This window comes from Oncorhynchus mykiss, chromosome 19 (genome assembly GCF_013265735.2).
Source record: "Oncorhynchus mykiss isolate Arlee chromosome 19, USDA_OmykA_1.1, whole genome shotgun sequence".
In the NCBI taxonomy this organism is placed as follows: Eukaryota; Metazoa; Chordata; class Actinopteri; order Salmoniformes; family Salmonidae; genus Oncorhynchus; species Oncorhynchus mykiss.
In genome coordinates, this window is record NC_048583.1 from 62,161,574 (window position 1) to 62,179,188 (window position 17,615).

General features: G+C 42.6%; 1 protein-coding gene across 6 annotated transcripts in view; it reads left to right on the forward strand.

Moving 5' to 3' along the window:
- The window catches only part of map4k5 (mitogen-activated protein kinase kinase kinase kinase 5), a 115,013-nt gene that overhangs the window by 66,133 nt on the left and 31,265 nt on the right, over positions 1-17,615 (forward strand). For 4 of the 6 annotated variants that reach the window (XM_036955314.1, XM_036955316.1, XM_036955315.1 and 1 more), the window contains exons 19-25: positions 957-1,091; positions 2,781-2,856; positions 3,948-3,998; positions 7,918-8,006; positions 11,411-11,452; positions 13,172-13,256; positions 13,339-13,418. In XM_036955314.1, the coding sequence (XP_036811209.1) occupies positions 957-1,091; positions 2,781-2,856; positions 3,948-3,998; positions 7,918-8,006; positions 11,411-11,452; positions 13,172-13,256; positions 13,339-13,418 (558 nt within the window). The remainder of the gene's footprint in view (positions 1-956; positions 1,092-2,780; positions 2,857-3,947; positions 3,999-7,917; positions 8,007-11,410; positions 11,453-13,171; positions 13,257-13,338; positions 13,419-17,615) is intronic. The other 2 variants (XM_036955318.1, XM_036955319.1) reach the window with 1 other exon arrangement.

Genomic DNA, 17,615 nt, shown 5'->3' on the forward strand with positions numbered 1-17,615 from the left:
ATATATACTGGGGTTTCAACATACTGGGATTTCATACTGGGGTTTCAACATATACTGGGGTTTCAATATATATACTGGGGTTTCAATATATACTGGGGTTTCAATATATACTGGGGTTTCAATATATACTGGGGTTTCAATATATACTGGGGTTTCAATATATACTGGGGTTTCAACATATACTGGGGTTTCAATATATACTGGGGTTTCAACATACTGGGATTTCATACTGGGGTTTCAACATATACTGGGGTTTCATCATATACTGGGGTTTCAATATATACTGGGGTTTCAACATACTGGGATTTCATACTGGGGTTTCAACATATACTGGGGTTTCATCATATACTGGGGTTTCAATATATATACTGGGGTTTCAATATATACTGGGGTTTCATCATATACTGAGGTTTCAACATATACTGGGGTTTCAACATATACTGGGGTTTCAATATATACTGGGGTTTCAATATATACTGGGGTTTCAATATATACTGAGGTTTTAATATATACTGAGGTTTCAATATATACTGGGGTTTCAATATATACTGGGGTTTCAATATATACTGAGGTTTTAATATATACTGGGGTTTCAACATATACTGGGGTTTCAATATATACTGGGGTTTCAATATATACTGGGGTTTCAACATATACTGAGGTTTCAATATATACTGGGGTTTCAATATATACTGGGGTTTCAATATATACTGGGGTTTCAATATATACTGAGGTTTTAATATATACTGGGGTTTCAACATATACTGAGGTTTCAACATATACTGGGGTTTCAATTTATACTGGGGTTTCAATATATACTGGGGTTTCAATATATACTGGGGTTTCATACTGGGGTTTCATCATATCCTGGGGTTTCGTCCTGGGGTTTCATCACATACTACTTCCTCTATTCTCCCTCTCCCATCTTCCTCTCTCTCTACTTCTCTCCCCCTCAGCCTCAACTGAACAGTTTGTCAGATGAGCTAGGTCTGACTGATGAGCGGTGTCTGACGGTGAGGAGGTTCCCGGGCTCAGAGAGCAGCCCAGGCCTGGGCCCCCGGAGACTGAGCACCCCAGAGCAGGGCAACAAGGTATGTGTTTATGTTTGATGGCTTTTTCTGTTACAACGTTTGACGGTACAGTGCATTTGGAAAGTATTCAGGCCCCTTCACTTTGTTACGTTACAGACTTATTCTAAAATGGATGTGTTTCCCCCCCCCCCCCCTCATCAATCTACGCACAATACCCCATAATGACATCACAATACCCCATAATGACTCACAATACCCCATAATGACATCACAATACCCCATAATGACAAAGCAATTTTTTTTTTTTTTTTTGCAAATGTATAAAAATGGAGAAACATATTTCCATAAGTATTCAGACCCTTTACTCGGTACTTTGTTGAAGCACTTTTGTCAGCGATTTACAGCCTCAAGTCTTCTTGGGTTTGACGCTACAAGCTTGGGACACCTGTATTTGGGGAGTATTTCACTTATTCTTCTCTGCAGATCCTCTCGAGCTCTGTCAGGTTGGATGGGGAGAGTCGCTGCACAGCTACTTTCTGGTCTCTCCAGAGACTTGTCCCGAAGCCACTCCTGCGTTGTCTTGGCTGTGTGCTTAGGGTCGTTGTGTGTTGGAAGGTGAACCTTCGCCCCCAGTCTGAGGTCCTAAGCACTCTGGAGAAGGTTTTCATCTAGGTTTTCATTAGCTCTCTGTACTTTGCTCCGTTCATCTTTCCCTCAATCCTGTCTCCCAGTCCCTGCCACTGAAAAACATCCTCACAGCATGATGCTGCCACCACCACCATGCTTCAGGGTAGGGATGGTACCAGGTTTCCTCCGTACGTGATGCTTGGCATTCAGGCCAAAGAGTTCAATCTTGGTTTCATCAGACCAGAGAATCTTTAGGTGCCTTTTGGCAAACTCCAAGCAGGCTGCCATGTCTTTTTACTGAGGAGTGGCTCCCGTCTGGCCACTCTACCATAAGTGCCTGATTGGTGATTTGCTGCGGAGGTGGGACAACCTTCCAGAAGGACAACCATCTCCACAGAGGAACTCTGGAGCTCTGTCAGAGTGACCATCGGGTTCTTGGTTAGCTCCCTGACCAAGGCCCTTCTCCCCCGATTGCTCAGTTTGCCGGGCGGCCAGCTTTGGGAAAAGTCTTGGTGGTTCCAAACTTCTTCCTTTTAATGAATGATGGAGGCCACTGTGTTCCTGAGAACCTTCAATGCTGCAGAAATGTTTTGGTACCTTTCTCCAGATCATTGTCTCGGCACAATCCTGTCTCTGAGCTCTATGGACAGTTCCTTCGACCTCGTGGCTTGGTATTTGCTCTGGCATGCACTGTCAACTGTGGGACCTTATATGCCTTTCCAAATCATGTCCAATCAATTGAATTTACCACAGGTGGACTCCAAGTTGTAGAAACATCTCAAGGATGATCAATGGAAACAGGATGCACCTGAGCTCAATTTGAGTCTCATAGCAAATGATCTGAATGTAAATAAGCTATTTCTGGTTTTTTATTTGTAATACATTTGCTAAAATAAAATAGAAACTGTTTTCGTTATGGGGTATTGATTGAGGATTGTTTTGGTATTTAATCCATTTTTAGAATTCATGCTGTAACGTAACAAAATGTGGAATACGTCAAGGGGTCTGAATACTTTCCGAATGCACTATGTGATATTCTGTGTTTTCAGCGATGTTGTGAAGCCTAAAATGCTAAACACATTTCCCCACCTTGAGTTAATGTAAGGTCATTCTAATTGTAAGGTGGAGCACCCCTCTCCTGACTACCTGTCAGCCAGCGTTAGTAGTCCTGGTATACTGTCCACAGCCTCGGACCCTGGTGAGTTAAAACACACACACACACATATCTTTACACCCGTACCCCTATACTGGTTGAAAATGGCGCATTTTTGTTGTACTAATAAGCGCCTTTATTGGAAACGCAGCGGCTCTCCAGCGTGCTATACATGACTTCAGAGAGGTCTCCGGCTTCACGGAGCTGTATTGGTTTTGACTAACAGGCGTTGTGGACTCCCACTTAATTGGCCAACTTTTTTTTTTTCCCCCCTCCTGAGTGGAGGGGAAGTGCTGTAAATAAAAGAGGACTCGATGTGTTTTGAAAGATGAGACGTTGAGGATTATAATAAATGTCGCTTTGACGTCATAGAAGCAAACCAAATGTTCACTTCACATTTCCAAATCTTTTACACTTACGACATATAGTGGCAAAGTGTATTATCACTGCTTGAGGTACAGTTACAAGATGACACAGCGGCATGCCCTGGGTCATTCTGAATAGAAATGAGCCTGTTTGTGATATTGTGAAGATATTCGTCAGGGAACAAGGGTCCCAATTCACTCCTGGCTCTATTCTACACTCACTTAAATTAAGTTCACGTTTCTCTGAATTGACCTTAACACCTAGCACTGTAAGATCATATTTTTTGTAACTTAGCAAATCATGTTGGCAATAGAACACGCTTTGAAATGATGCCCTCCAGATCCAGATTGTGATTTATAATGGGCAGAGTTTGGAATGCATAAACAACAACAGCAACTGTTGGCAGGGATGCTGCAGGGCTGTGTTAAAAACAACTACAAGTCTGCTTGCTGTAGTTCCTCAAAAGCTCTGCTTTTTGGAGAGCTTAAAATAGCACCTTTTTTCATAGTAGAAGTCATAAAAATGTATTGAAATTACGCAGGAAAATCAAGGGTGTCAGATTAGTCAAATACTTTTCCCATAATCTCCAAACTGTTTTCTTTTAATTGAAAACTTGCATTTCATTATTTCTTCTGTAAGATAAACATGTATATTTAGCCCTATTCAAATAGATCAATTCCCATATACGTCTAAGAGTTAAATTGATTTAAGGTTAGCGGTACTCTCTCTAAATGAGGAAAAACAAAATCTCTTCTCTCTTCTCTTCCAAGCTATCAGTTATTCAAACAACGTTTTCGTCAGTAATTCAAACCTATCCAAAGGTAAGAAGTTGCATCAAACTGTGTTTGTGGTGTACTGTAGATGCATTCACTGGACTGTTTATTAGGTACACCTAATCTAGTGTCCGGATCGGACCTCGCTTTGCCAGCCAGAACAGCCTGAATTTTTCCACAGGGATGTTGGTCCATGCTGAAGCCTGAACTGTGCCAGGACAACATTTCCTCCACACAACAGCCACCAGCCTGTACCGTTGACACCGGGCAGGATGGACTCGTGCTGCTGACGCCATTTCTGAGATACTGGATTCGCCTGGCACGGACGATCATACCACGTTCAGTATCTTAGGTTACTCGTTTTTCCCCATTCTAACGTTCAATCAAACATTAACTGAATGCATTGATACCTGTCTTCCTGCCACGGTCACGTGACTCGCTGTCTGTAGGAGCGATCCATTGTTGTGTAGGAGGTGGTGTACCTAATAAACAGTCCGGTGTGTGTAGTTGTATTCACAATAGTGGTTCAATACCCTCAGAGAAAATCCTATATGCTAGATACACTATATACTGAAGTATGTAGGACACCCAAGCTCACAGAACGGGACCGCCGAGTGCTGAAGCACTTTGCGTGTAAAAAATAATAGTCTGTCCTGGGTTGCAACACTCACTACTGAGTTCCAAACTGCCTCTGGAAGCAACGTCAGCACAAGAACTGTTCTTCAGGAGCTTCATGAAATGGGTTTCCATGGCCGAGCAGCCGCACACAAGCCTAAGCTCACCATGCACAATGCCAAGCCTCAGCTGGAGTGGTGTAAAGCTCGCCGCCATTGGATTCTGGAGCAGTGGAAACGTGTTCTCTGGAGTGATGAACCACACTTCAACATCTTGGCAGTCCCACGGACAAATCTGGGTTTGGTGGATGCCAAGGAGAACACTACCTGCACCATAGCAGTGCCAACTGGAAAGGTTGGTGGAGGAGGAATAATGGTCTGGGGCTGTTTTTCATGGTTCGAGCTAGGCCCTTAGTTCCAGTGAAGGGAAATCTTAGAGAATTCTGTGCTTTCCATCTTGGTGGCAACAGTTTGGGGAAGGCCCTTTCCTGTTTTAGCATGACAATGCCCCCGTGCACAAAGCGAGGTTCATACAGAAATGGTTTGTCGAGATCGGTGTGGAAGAACTTGACTGGCCTGCACACAGCCCTGACCTCAACCCCCATCGGACACCTTTGGGATGAATTGGAACGCCCACTGCAAGCCAGGCCTAATCGCCCAACAACAGTGCCCGACCTCACTAACTCTCATGGCTGAATAGAAGTAAGTCCCCCGCAGCAATGTTCAAACATCTAGTGAAAAGCTTTCCTTGAAGAGTGGAGGCTGTTATAGCAAGGGGGGGGGGGGGACCAACTCCATATTAATGCCCATGATTTAGGAATGAGATGTTTGACGAGCAGGTGTCCTCATACTTTTGGTAGTGTATAACCCTCAGAGACTAGCTATAACCCTCCACTTCCCCCTGCTTGCAATGATGCTGATATGCAAATATTTGGGGCCAGGGAGATCCCTTTTGTGGTAGCAAATTTATCAGGGGGCTCCCTTAACTTGAGTGAGATGAAAACAAACAAAAGCCCACCTATTTGCATCGGGGCGAGAGAGAATTTCAGTTTTAAAGCTAATATCCTGCTAATTGTACACATTTTGCCACGAGGCAGAGAAAATGTTGCAGTTTGAAAGCTAATATCCTGCTAATTGTACACATTTTGCCACGAGGCAGAGAAAATGTTGCAGTTTGAAAGCTAATATCCTGCTAATTGTACACATTTTGCCGTGAGGCAGAGAAAATGTTGCAGTTTTAAAGCTTAAATTACAGTGCATTTCTGTTAGAAAATGTAAATACATGAACTTGAAAAATGTACAATTGGTGGCGCACTGTGGATACTAATATCCATGTGAGTCTCCCATTCTCCTCCGCAGCTCCTCTCAAGCTCTGTCAGGTTGGATGGGGAGCGTTGCTACACAGCTATTTTCAGGTCTCTTCAGACAGTAGATCTAGCTGGTCATGTTGTCCAGGGTTATGAACATGAATTTCAACCATAATGCAATGTATCACACCCTCTAAACTTATTCCACGGATCCCTTGGCCTAAAACTCTTTAAATCTGTCGGTGTTAGTAATATTTTTTTTAATTTTTTTTTATTACATTCGGAAAGTATTCAGATCCCTTTTTACACATTTTGTTACCTTATTCTAAAATTAGATGAATAAATTAATATAAACACAATACCCCATAATGACAGAGAAAAGAGGTTTTTAGATATTTTTGCAAATGTATACAAAAACAGAAATACTTTTTTATATTTACATAAGTATTCAGACCCTTTGCGATGAGACTCAAATTGAGCTCAAGTGCATCCTGTTTCCATTGATCATCCTTGAGATGTTTCCACAACTTGATTGGCATCCACCTGTGGTAAATTAAATTGATTACATATGATTTGGAATGCACACACCTGTCTATATAAGGTCACACAGTTGACAGTGCATGTCAGAGCAAAAATGAAGCCGTGAGGTCAAAGGAACTGTCCATAGAGCTCCGAGACAGGATTTCGTCGAGGGACAGACCTGGGGAAGGGTACCAAAAACGTTCTGCAACATTGAAAGTTCCCAAGAACACAGTGGCCTCCATCATTCTTCAATGGAAGAAGTTTGGAACCACCAAGACTCTTCCTTGAGCTGGCCGCCTGGCCAAACTGAGCAATCGGGGGGGAAGTGCCTTGGTCAGGGAGGTGACCAAGAATCCGATGGTCACTCTGACAGAGCTCCAGAGTTCCTCTGTGGAGATGGGAGAACCTTCCAGAAGGACAACTATCTCTGCAGCACTCCACCAATCAGGCCTTTATGTTAGTGGCCAGACGGAAGCCACTCCTCAGTAAAAGGCACATGACAGCCCACTTGTAGTTTGCCAAAAGGCACCCAAAGACTCTGACCATGAGCAACAAGATTCTCTGTTCTGACGAAACCAAGATTGAACTATTTGGCCTGAATGCTAAGCATCACGGCTCGAGGAATGCTGGCACAATTTGTACAGTGAAGCATGGTGGTGGCAGCATCATGTTGTGGGGTTGTTTTTCAGTGGCAGGGACTGAGAGACTAGTCAGGGCCGAGGGAAAGATGAACAGAGCAAAGTAAAGAGATACTTGATGAAAATCTGCTCCAGAGTTTCACCTTCCAACAGGACAACAACCCTAAGCACACAGCCAAGACAACGCAGGAGTGGTTTCGGGTCAAGTCTCAATGTCCTTGAGTGGCCCAGCCAGAGCCTGGACTTGAATCCCATCGAACATCTCTGAAGAGACCTGAAAATAACTGCTCAGCGACGCTCCCCAGCCAACCTGACAGAGCTTGAGAAGATCTGCAGAGAAGAATGGGAGAAACTCTCCAAATACAGGTGTGCCAAGCTTGTAGCGTCATACCCCAGAAGACTCTAGGCTGTAATCGCTGCCAAAGGTGCTTATTAAACAAAGTACTGAGTAAAGGGTCTGAATACTTATGTAAATGTGATCCGTTTAATTTTTTTATAAATTTGCAGAAAATAGGTTTTTGTGTATAGATTGATCAATTAAAAAATAAATAATAATAATTCATCCATTTAAGAATAAGGCTGCAACATAACAAAATGTGGAAAAGGTCAAAGGGTCTGAATACTTACCGAATGCATTTATTTTTTTATCTCTTGCCACTCACCCCCAGCAGTAGCTCTGCGGAACACCTAAATTACTGAAATATCAAATGTAACCCCCCGCAGTAGCTCTGCGGGACCCCTAAATTATTGAAATATCAAATGTAACCCCCAGCAGTAGCTCTGCGGGACCCCTAAATTATTGAAATATCAAATGTAACCCCCAGCAGTAGCTCTGCGGAACGCCTAAATTACTGAAATATCAAATGTAACTTGTCTCTGTCCCCAGAACTTGAAGACTCTGATGGAGGTGTGAACGGGGACAGTCCCAAGACTCCTCCCAGCCGACCACAGAGGAAGGAGAAGAAAGACTACCCTGTGAGGCTTTTTATCTATGTGATTGTATTTGCTATGTGACTATGTATATGACAGAGCAATCGAAATATGTCAGTCATATAATCTCAGGTAACATACAGTGGGGCAAAAAGTATTTAGTCAGCCAACAATTGTGCAAGTTCTCCCACTTAAAAAGATGAGAGAGGCCTGTAATTTTCATCATGGGTACACTTCAACTATGACAGACAAAATGAGAAAAAGAATCCAGAAAATCACATTGTAGGATTATTTATGAATTTATTTGCAAATTATGGTGGAAAATAAGTATTTGGTCACCTACAAACAAGCACGGTTTCTGGCTCTCACAGACCTGTAACTTCTTCTTTAAGAGGCTCCTCTGTCCTCCACTCGTTACCTGTATTAATGGCACCTGTTTGAACTTGTTATCAGTATAAAAGACACCTGTCCACAACCTCAAACAGTCACACTCCAAACTCCACTATTGCCAAGTCCAAAGAGCTGTCAAAGGACACCAGAAACAACATTGTAGACCTGCACCAGGCTGGAAAGACTGAATCTGCAATAGGTAAGCAGCTTGGTTTGAAGAAATCAACTGTGGGAGCAATTATTAGGAAATGGAAGACATACAAGACCACTGATAATCTCCCTCGATCTGGGGCTCCACGCAAGATCTCACCCCGTGGGGTCAAAATGATCACAAGAACGGTGAGCAAAAATCCCAGAACCACACGGGGGGACCTAGTGAATGACCTGCAGAGAGCTGGGACCAAAGTAACAAAGCCTACCATCAGTAACACACTACGCCGCCAGGGACTCAAATCCTGCAGTGCCAGACGTGTCCCCCTGCTTAAGCCAGTACATGTCCAGGCCTGTCTGAAGTTTGCTAGAGAGCATTTGAATGATCCAGAAGAAGATTGGGAGAACGTCATATGATCAGATGAAACCAAAATATAAATTTTTGGTAAAAATTCAACTCCTCGTGTTTGAAGGACAAAGAATGCTGAGTTGCGTCCAAAGAACACCATACCTACTGTGAAGCATGGGGGTGGAAACATCATGCTTTGGGGCTGTTTTTCTGCAAAGGGACCAGGACGACTGATCCGTGTAAAGGAAAGAATGAATGGGGCCATGTATCGTGAGATTTTGAGTGAAAACCTCCTTCCATCAGCAAGGGCATTGAAGATGAAACGTGGCTGGGTCTTTCAGCATGACAATGATCCCAATGTCACGAACCGTCTCAAAGCCCGTAACAAAGGGAGACGACGTGGAGATAAGGAGTAACAAAATATATATTTATTAACTAAAGCAACTAAGGAAAATATACAATGGTGTGTGTAATCAGTAATCTGTAGTGTAAGTGAGTGTTTTGCATGCATGAATGTGATAATGCAGGGTGTTGAAAGATGCCAAAGCAAACAAACAAACAAAAGGCCACCAAGAACCACAACACAATCTACAAAGGTGTCTGCATGGGGAGAGTCTCCTCCGTGAATGTGGAAGAGGTCTATTTATCCTGGGACACACCTGGCCCAGGTGTTTCCCATGTAGCTGACGACCCTCCCAACTCCGCCCACCGGCATCCTAATAAGGAAACAAGAACAAAGACAGAATACGGCAGACAGAGTGGGAGGGCAACGAAGGAGTGGCTTCGTAAGAATCATTTCAAGGTCCTGGAGTGGCCTAGCCAGTCTCCAGATCTCAACCCCATAGAAAATCTTTGGAGGGAGTTGAAAGTCCGTGTTGCCCAGCAACAGCCCCAAAACATCACTGCTCTAGAGGAGATCTGCATGCAGGAATGGGCCAAAATACCAGCAACAGTGTGTGAAAACCTTGTGAAGACTTACAGAAAACGTTTGACCCCTGTCATTGCCAACAAAGGGTATATAACAAAGTATTGAGAAACTTTTGTTATTGACCAAATACTTATTTTCCACCATAATTTGCAAATAAATTCATAAAAGATCCTACAATGTGATTTTCTGGATGTTTTTCCCTCATTTTGTCTGTCATATTTGAGGTGTACCTACGATGAAAATTACAGGCCCCTCCCATCTTTTTAAGTGGGAGAACTTGCACAATTGGTGGCTGACTAAATACTTTTTTGCCCCACTGTATGTAGGGAATAGGTTTCCATTTGGGACAGATATATATATATATATATATATATAGGGAATAGGTTTCCATTTGGGACAGATATATATAGGGAATAGGTTTCCATTTGGGACAGATATATAGGGAATGGGTTTCCATTTGGAACAGATATATAGGGAATGGGTTTCCATTTGGGACAGATATATAGGGAATGGGTTTCCATTTGGAACAGATATATATAGGGAATGGGTTTCCATTTGGGACAGATATATATATATATATATATATATATATATATATATAGGGAATAGGTTTCCATTTGGGACAGATATATATATATATATATATATAGGGAATGGGTTTCCATTTGGGACATATATATATATATATAGGGAGTAGGTTTCCATTTGGGCCAGATATATAGGGAATAGGTTTCCATTTGGGACAGATATATAGGGAATAGGTTTCCATTTGGGACAGATGTATAGGGAATAGGTTTCCATTTGGGACAGATATATATGGAATGGGTTTCCATTTGGGACAGATGTATAGGGAATAGGTTTCCATTTGGGACAGATATATAGGGAGTAGGTTTCCATTTGGGACAGATATATAGGGAATAGGTTTCCATTTGGGACAGATATATAGGGAATAGGTTTCCATTTGGGACAGATATATAGGGAATGGGTTTCCATTTGGGACAGATATATAGGGAATGGGTTTCCATTTGGGACAGTTATATAGGGAATGGGTTTCCATTTGGAACAGAGCCCGACTGTCTGTCCCCCCCACAGTGCTGAGGTTAGAGACAGTAGTTGGGTTTATAAAGCATTAAACACACCGAATATCTGACTGCTGACAGGTGCTTCTCTCTTGCTAGAATAAAAGTGGTACCCTACTGCGTGCCGACCCGGTAGAGCCGAACCTACATATTTTTACTTGTAGTATCGCAATGCTCGTCAGCGACCAACAACTTCAATCGAAGAGCACGAGCCCCTTACGTAGGGGAGCCAACGGGATCTGACAACAACAACAAAAAACATTAAATGTCATGAACCAGTCTCACTCCATATGCAATGTAGGCTACGGTAGCTAGCTAAGCGTACCGACACAACACTCAATACTTCCTCCACGCTAGCTAACCGTTGTATTGACATAACTAAATCACAACGGATTTTAATCACAACTTGCTTAAAAACAAGAAAAGGTTGCTTGAAGTCAACAGATTACCATTTTAAAACGGTGCTTGGCAAACCGGCTCGGATCAAAACGACAGTTGTTGTTTTCTTCGTATGTCCTCCAGTCTGATGTGTGGTTCATTTGTTTCTCCTCAGAAGCCAGCGATCAACGGCCTGCCACCCACTCCTAAAGTCCTGGTGAGTGACCCACGTGGACGAGTCTCTCTGTGTCTCAAATGACACCCCTATTCCCTTTATCAGTGCACTACTTTTGACCAGAGCCCTATGAAGTACAACACTGCATAGAGAATAGGGGGCCATTTGGAACGCAGACTTGGTGTCGTCCCTAGATCAAATTGTATTTTGTCATATACACGTGGTTAGCAGATGTTACTGGTCACATACACATGGTTAACATATGTTATTGGTCACATGGTTAACATATGTTATTGGTCCATGTTATTGGTCACATACACGTGGTTAGCAGATGTTATTGGTCACATACACATGGTTAACAGATGTTATTGGTCACATGGTTAGCAGATGTTATTGGTCACATGGTTAGCAGATGTTATTGGTCACATGGTTAGCAGATGTTATTGGTCACATGGTTAGCAGATGTTATTGGTCACATGGTTAGCAGATGTTATTGGTCACATGGTTAGCAGATGTTATTGGTCACATGGTTAGCAGATGTTATTGGTCACATGGTTAACAGATGTTATTGGTCACATACACATGGTTAACAGATGTTATTGGTCACATACACGTGGTTACCAGATGTTATTGTGAGTGTAGTGAAATGCTTGTGCTTCTAGTTCCATCAGTGCAGTAATAGCCAACAAGTAATCTAACAATTCCACAACAACTACCTAATACACACAAATCTAGGTAAAGGGATGGAATAAGAATATGTAAATATAAATATATGGATGAGCGATGACTGACCGGCATAGACGAGATGCAATAGATGGTATAAAATACATTATATACATCTGGGATGAGTAACGCAAGATATGTAAACATCATTATAAAAGTGGGGTTAATGAAGTGGCCAGGGATCCATTTGTTAATGTCCAATGATTTCATGTCTGTCTGTAGGCAGCAGCCTCTCTGTGTTAGTGGTGGCTGTTTAACAGTCTGATGGCCTTGAGATAGAAGCTGTTTTTTCAGTCTCTCGGTCCCAGCTTTGACGCACCTGTACTGACCTCGACTTCTGGATGATAGCGGGGGGGGAACAGGCAGTGGCTCGGGTGGTTGTTGTCCTTGGCGATCTTTTTTTATTTAGCTCCATTGTACCCCCAGCAGAACACATTCCTTCCTGGTGGATGGTTTAAACTATGTCTGATGTATTGATATGATGATTGATGTAGTCTGTGGTTCGACTGAACCGACTCCAACTGTGCAGCTGGTCGTCTCTGGTTGCTGGTCGTCTCTGGTTGCTGGTCGTCTCTGGTTGCTGGTCGTCTCTGGTTGCTGGTCGTCTCTGGTTGCTGGTCGTCTCTGGTCAGAATGTCGTCTGTGGTTGCTGGTCGTCTCTGGTTGCTGGTCGTCTCTGGTTGCTGGTCGTCTCTGGTTGCTGGTCGTCTCTGGTCAGAATGTCGTCTGTGGTTGCTCTGGTCAGAATGTCGTCTGTGGTTGCTGGTCGTCTCTGGTCAGAATGTCGTCTGTGGTTGCTCTGGTCAGAATGTCGTCTGTGGTCAGAATGACGTCTGTGGTCAGAATGTCGCCTGTGGTTGCTCTGGTCAGAATGTCGTCTGTGGTTACTCTGGTCAGAATGTCGTCTCTGGTCAGAATGTCATCTGTGGTTACTCTGGTCAGAATGTCGTCTGTGGTTACCATCTTCCAGACCAACTTTGGGTGGTGAACTCTCTCTGATCCCCAGTTTTGTTGATATTTGTGTCATCACTACTCTAGATGGGAGCCTGTTTCTCCAAGGTGTTTGATGGCTGTCCACTGAAAATCAACTGTGCCACATCGTGGATACACCCAGATACCAAAGGTAACACACACACACACACACACACACGTGTTAGAGTGAATATGTGTCACAGACAATTCAATATGTTTCTACTGTTTTCCAGACCAATACCTTATATTTGGGACGGAGGATGGGATCTATACCCTCAACCTGAATGAGCTGCATGAAGCCACCATGGAACAGGTGGGTTAACATGTCGGGGATAACTTCGCTTTTACACTAATAAAACCCACTGTGTCTTGTAAACATATAGGACCAAACTGATAACACATATCTGTAGTCTTTAATACGGTGGTAGGCACAGCACTAAGAAATATTAGGGAAGGAACGATTCACCCGATACGCATCGGTCCCCGATTCCTAATGTGTAAGATACAAGTGTGTTCCCAAAGCCGATCCAAATGTAGCGTGCGTCGGTCAGAAAATGTTTTGAAACCGTTAGGAATCGCCGGTTCACTAAAAAAGTTTAGCTGGTTTGACATACCTTCAGAAGTCACCTCATCTCTTGTGATAACCGATGAGTCTTCTCCGTCAGTGTGCTAACTGCATGTAACGGTGTTGACAGTCGTTGATCTACAAATCATTTTTGCGTGCAGGACAAAACTGTACAAAAAAGTAAAAGTCTGCAAACAAGCGAACACCGGCCACGAACGATGTGTTTACAATAACGCGTTGGTAATAAGGCATTATTTGTTAGACCGGATGGGGGGAAAAGTCTGTGTGAGCATTTGAAGTCATTTGAAATTCCAATTTAAAAATGTTTCTCGTTGCTTTTCATCTTCCTGCTCCATTTTTTTTTTAGTGATATAGAACTGATCATCACCCTGAGGGACGATACATATAAATAAATCTTACGAATCGTGGCGGCTGCTTGCAGTTGCGAGGCTCAATCTCCTGAGACTTGTTGAACAGATAGTCAGAGAACTCCTTCTCACCCAGACTGCCCATCGGGTTCAGGTTCTCTCTTGACAAAACCCCGGGCGATGTCAGTAGCCTTGTCAAACGGCGCGCTGTACCCCAGCTTTGCGGCGCTGACCAACGCGAGGTGGACTTGCCTCTTCCTGGTCTTGACCATCTGCACGCCACCTTTAGCATTGACATTGTAAAATTGATTGCGTGATATTAGGCTTTATTAGTTGGGGTGACAACCTACACTACCGTTTGGGGTCACTTAGAAATAATTTACAACATTAACAATGTCTACACTGTATTGCTGATCAATTTGATGTTATTTTTGTAGACAAAAAAAAAAAAGATTTTTCTTTCAAAAACAAGGACATTTCTAAGTGACCCCAAACTTTTGAACGGTAGTGTGTATTTTACGGTAGTGTGTGTTTTACGGTAGTGTGTATTTTACGGTAGTGTGTGTTTTACGGTAGTGTGTGTTTTACGGTAGTGTGTATTTTACGGTAGTGTGTATTTTACGGTAGTGTGTATTTTACGGTAGTGTGTATTTTACGGTAGTGTGTATTTTACGGTAGTGTGTGTTTTACGGTAGTGTGTGTTTTACGGTAGTGTGTGTTTTACGGTAGTGTGTATTTTACGGTAGTGTGTGTTTTACGGTAGTGTGTATTTTACGGCAGTGTGTATTTTACGGCAGTGTGTGTTTTACGGTAGTGTGTATTTTACGGTAGTGTGTATTTTACGGTAGTGTGTATTTTACGGTAGTGTGTATTTTACGGTAGTGTGTATTTTACGGTAGTGTATATTTTACGGTAATATATAATAATTAGGTTATAGCGTTGCAGCAGTGGTGGAAAATACTTCAGTAAAAATACTTTAAAGTACTACTTCAGTAGTTTTTTGGGGTATCTGTACCTCACTATTTATATTTTTGCCAACTTTTACTTTTACTTCACCCCTTTCCTAAAGAAAATGAATGTACTTTTTATTCCGTACATTTTCCCTGACACCCAAAAGTACTCGTTACATTTGACACGAAAATGGTCCAATTCAAGAGAACAACCCTGGTCATCCCTACTGCCTCTTATCTGAAGGACTCACTAAACACAAATGCTTCATTTGTAAATTATGTTGGTGTGCCCCTGGCTATCTGTCAATAATTATTTTTTAAATATACAAAAAGTTGTACCGTCTGGTTTGCTTAATTTAAGGAATTTGAAATGGTTTATATTTTTACTTTTGATACTTAAGTATATTTGAGATATTCCATTTACTTTTGATACTTATATTTAAAACCAAATACTTTTAGACTTTTACTCAAGTAGTATTTTACTGGGTGCCTTTCATTTGAGTCATTTCTATTAAGGTATCTTTAAGGGATCTTTAAGGGATCTTTAAGGGATCTTTAAGGGATCTTTAAGGGATCTTTAAGGGATCTTTCAGGGATCTTTCAGGGATCTTTCAGGGATCTTTAAGGGATCTTTAAGGGATCTTTTTTGAAACTGTTGTACTTTTCCCACCACGGTGTTGCAGTTCTTGACCGGTGCGCCTGGCACCTACTACCGTAACCCCGTTCAAAGGCACTTCAATATTTTGTCTTGCCCATTCACCCTCTGAATGGCACACATTCACAATTGTTTAATTTTTTTTTTATTTAATTAACCTGTCTCCTCCCCTTCATCTACACTGATTGAAGTGGATTTAACTAGTGACATAAATAAGGGATCATAGCGTTCACCTGGATTCACCTGGTCAGTCTATGTCATGGAAAGAGCAGGTGTTCCTAATCTTTTCTATACTCTGTATTATATATGGTCATTTTTAGATATACAGTGGGGAGAACAAGTATTTGATACACTGCCGATTTTGCAGGTTTTCCTACTTACAAAGCATGTGTAATTTTTTATCATAGGTACACTTCGACTGTGAGAGACGGAATCTAAAACAAAAATACTGAAAATCACATTGTATGATTTTTAAGTAATTCATTATCATTTTATTGCATGACATAAGTATTTGATTACCACCTACCAACCAGTAAGAATTCCGGCTCTCACAGACCTGTTAGTTTTTCTTTAAGAAGCCCTCCTGTTCTCCACTGTATTAACTGCAACTGTTTGAACTCATTACCTGTATAAAAGACACCTGTCCACACACTCAATCTAACAGACTCCAACCTCTCCACAATGGCCAAGACCAGAGAGCTGTGTTAGGACATCAGGGATAAAATTGTAGACCTGCACAAGGCTGGGATGGGCTATAGGACAATAGGCAAGCAGCTTGGTGAGAAGGCGGCAACTGTTGGCTCAATTATTATAAAGTGGAAGAAGTTCAAGATGATGGTCAATCACCCTCGGTCTTGGGCTCCATGCAAGATCTCACCTCGTGGGGCATCAATGATCATGAGGAAGGTGAGGGATCAGCCCAGAACTACACGGCAGGACCTGGTTAATGACCTGAAGAGAGCTGGGACCACAGTCTCAAAGAAAACCATTAGTAACACACTACGCCGTCATGGATTAAAATCCTGCAGCGCACGCAAGGTCCCCCTGCTCAAGCCAGTGCATGTCCAGGCCCATCTGAAGTTTGCCGATGACCATCTGGATGATCCAGAGGAATGGAAGAAGGTTATGTGGTCTGATGAGACAAATATAGGTATTTTTGGTCTAAACTCCACTCTCCGTGTTTGGAGGAAGAAGAAGGATGAGTACAACCCCAAGAACACCATCCCAACCGTGAAACATGGAGGTGGAAACATCATTCTTTGGGGATGCTTTTCTGCAAAGGGGATAGGACGACTGCACTGTATTGAGGGGAGGATGGATGGGGCCATGTATCGCGAGATCTTGGCCAACGACCTCCTTCCCTCAGTAAGAGCATTGAAGATGGGTCGTGGCTGGGTCTTCCAGCATAACAATGACCCGAAACACACAGCCAGGGCAACTAAGTGGCTCCGTAAGAAGCATCTCAAGGTCCTGGAATGGCCTAGCCAGTCTCCAGACCTGCACCCAATAGAAAATCTTTGGAGGGAGCTGAAAGTCCGTATTGCCCAGCGACAGCCCCGAAACTTGAAGGATCTGGAGAAGATCTGTATGGAGGGCTGGGCCAAAATCCCTGCTGCAGTGTGTGCAAACCTGGTCAAGAACCACAGGAAACATATGATCTCTGTAATTGCAAACAAAGTTTTCTGTACCAAATATTAAGTTCTGCTTTTCTGATGTATCAAATACTTATGTCATGCAATAAAATGCAAATGAATTACTGTTTTAGATTCCGTCTCTCACAGTTGAAGTGTGCCGATTTGATAAAAATTACAGACCTCTACATGCTTTGTAAGTAGGAAAGCCTGCAAAATCGGCAGTGTATCAAGTACTTGTTCTCCCCACTGTACAGGGTAAAAGTTTATAATTTCATAACGAGGACAGCGATTACTTTTGGTGAGGCACACTGTATGGCCGAAGGGAAGATCACTCTGTA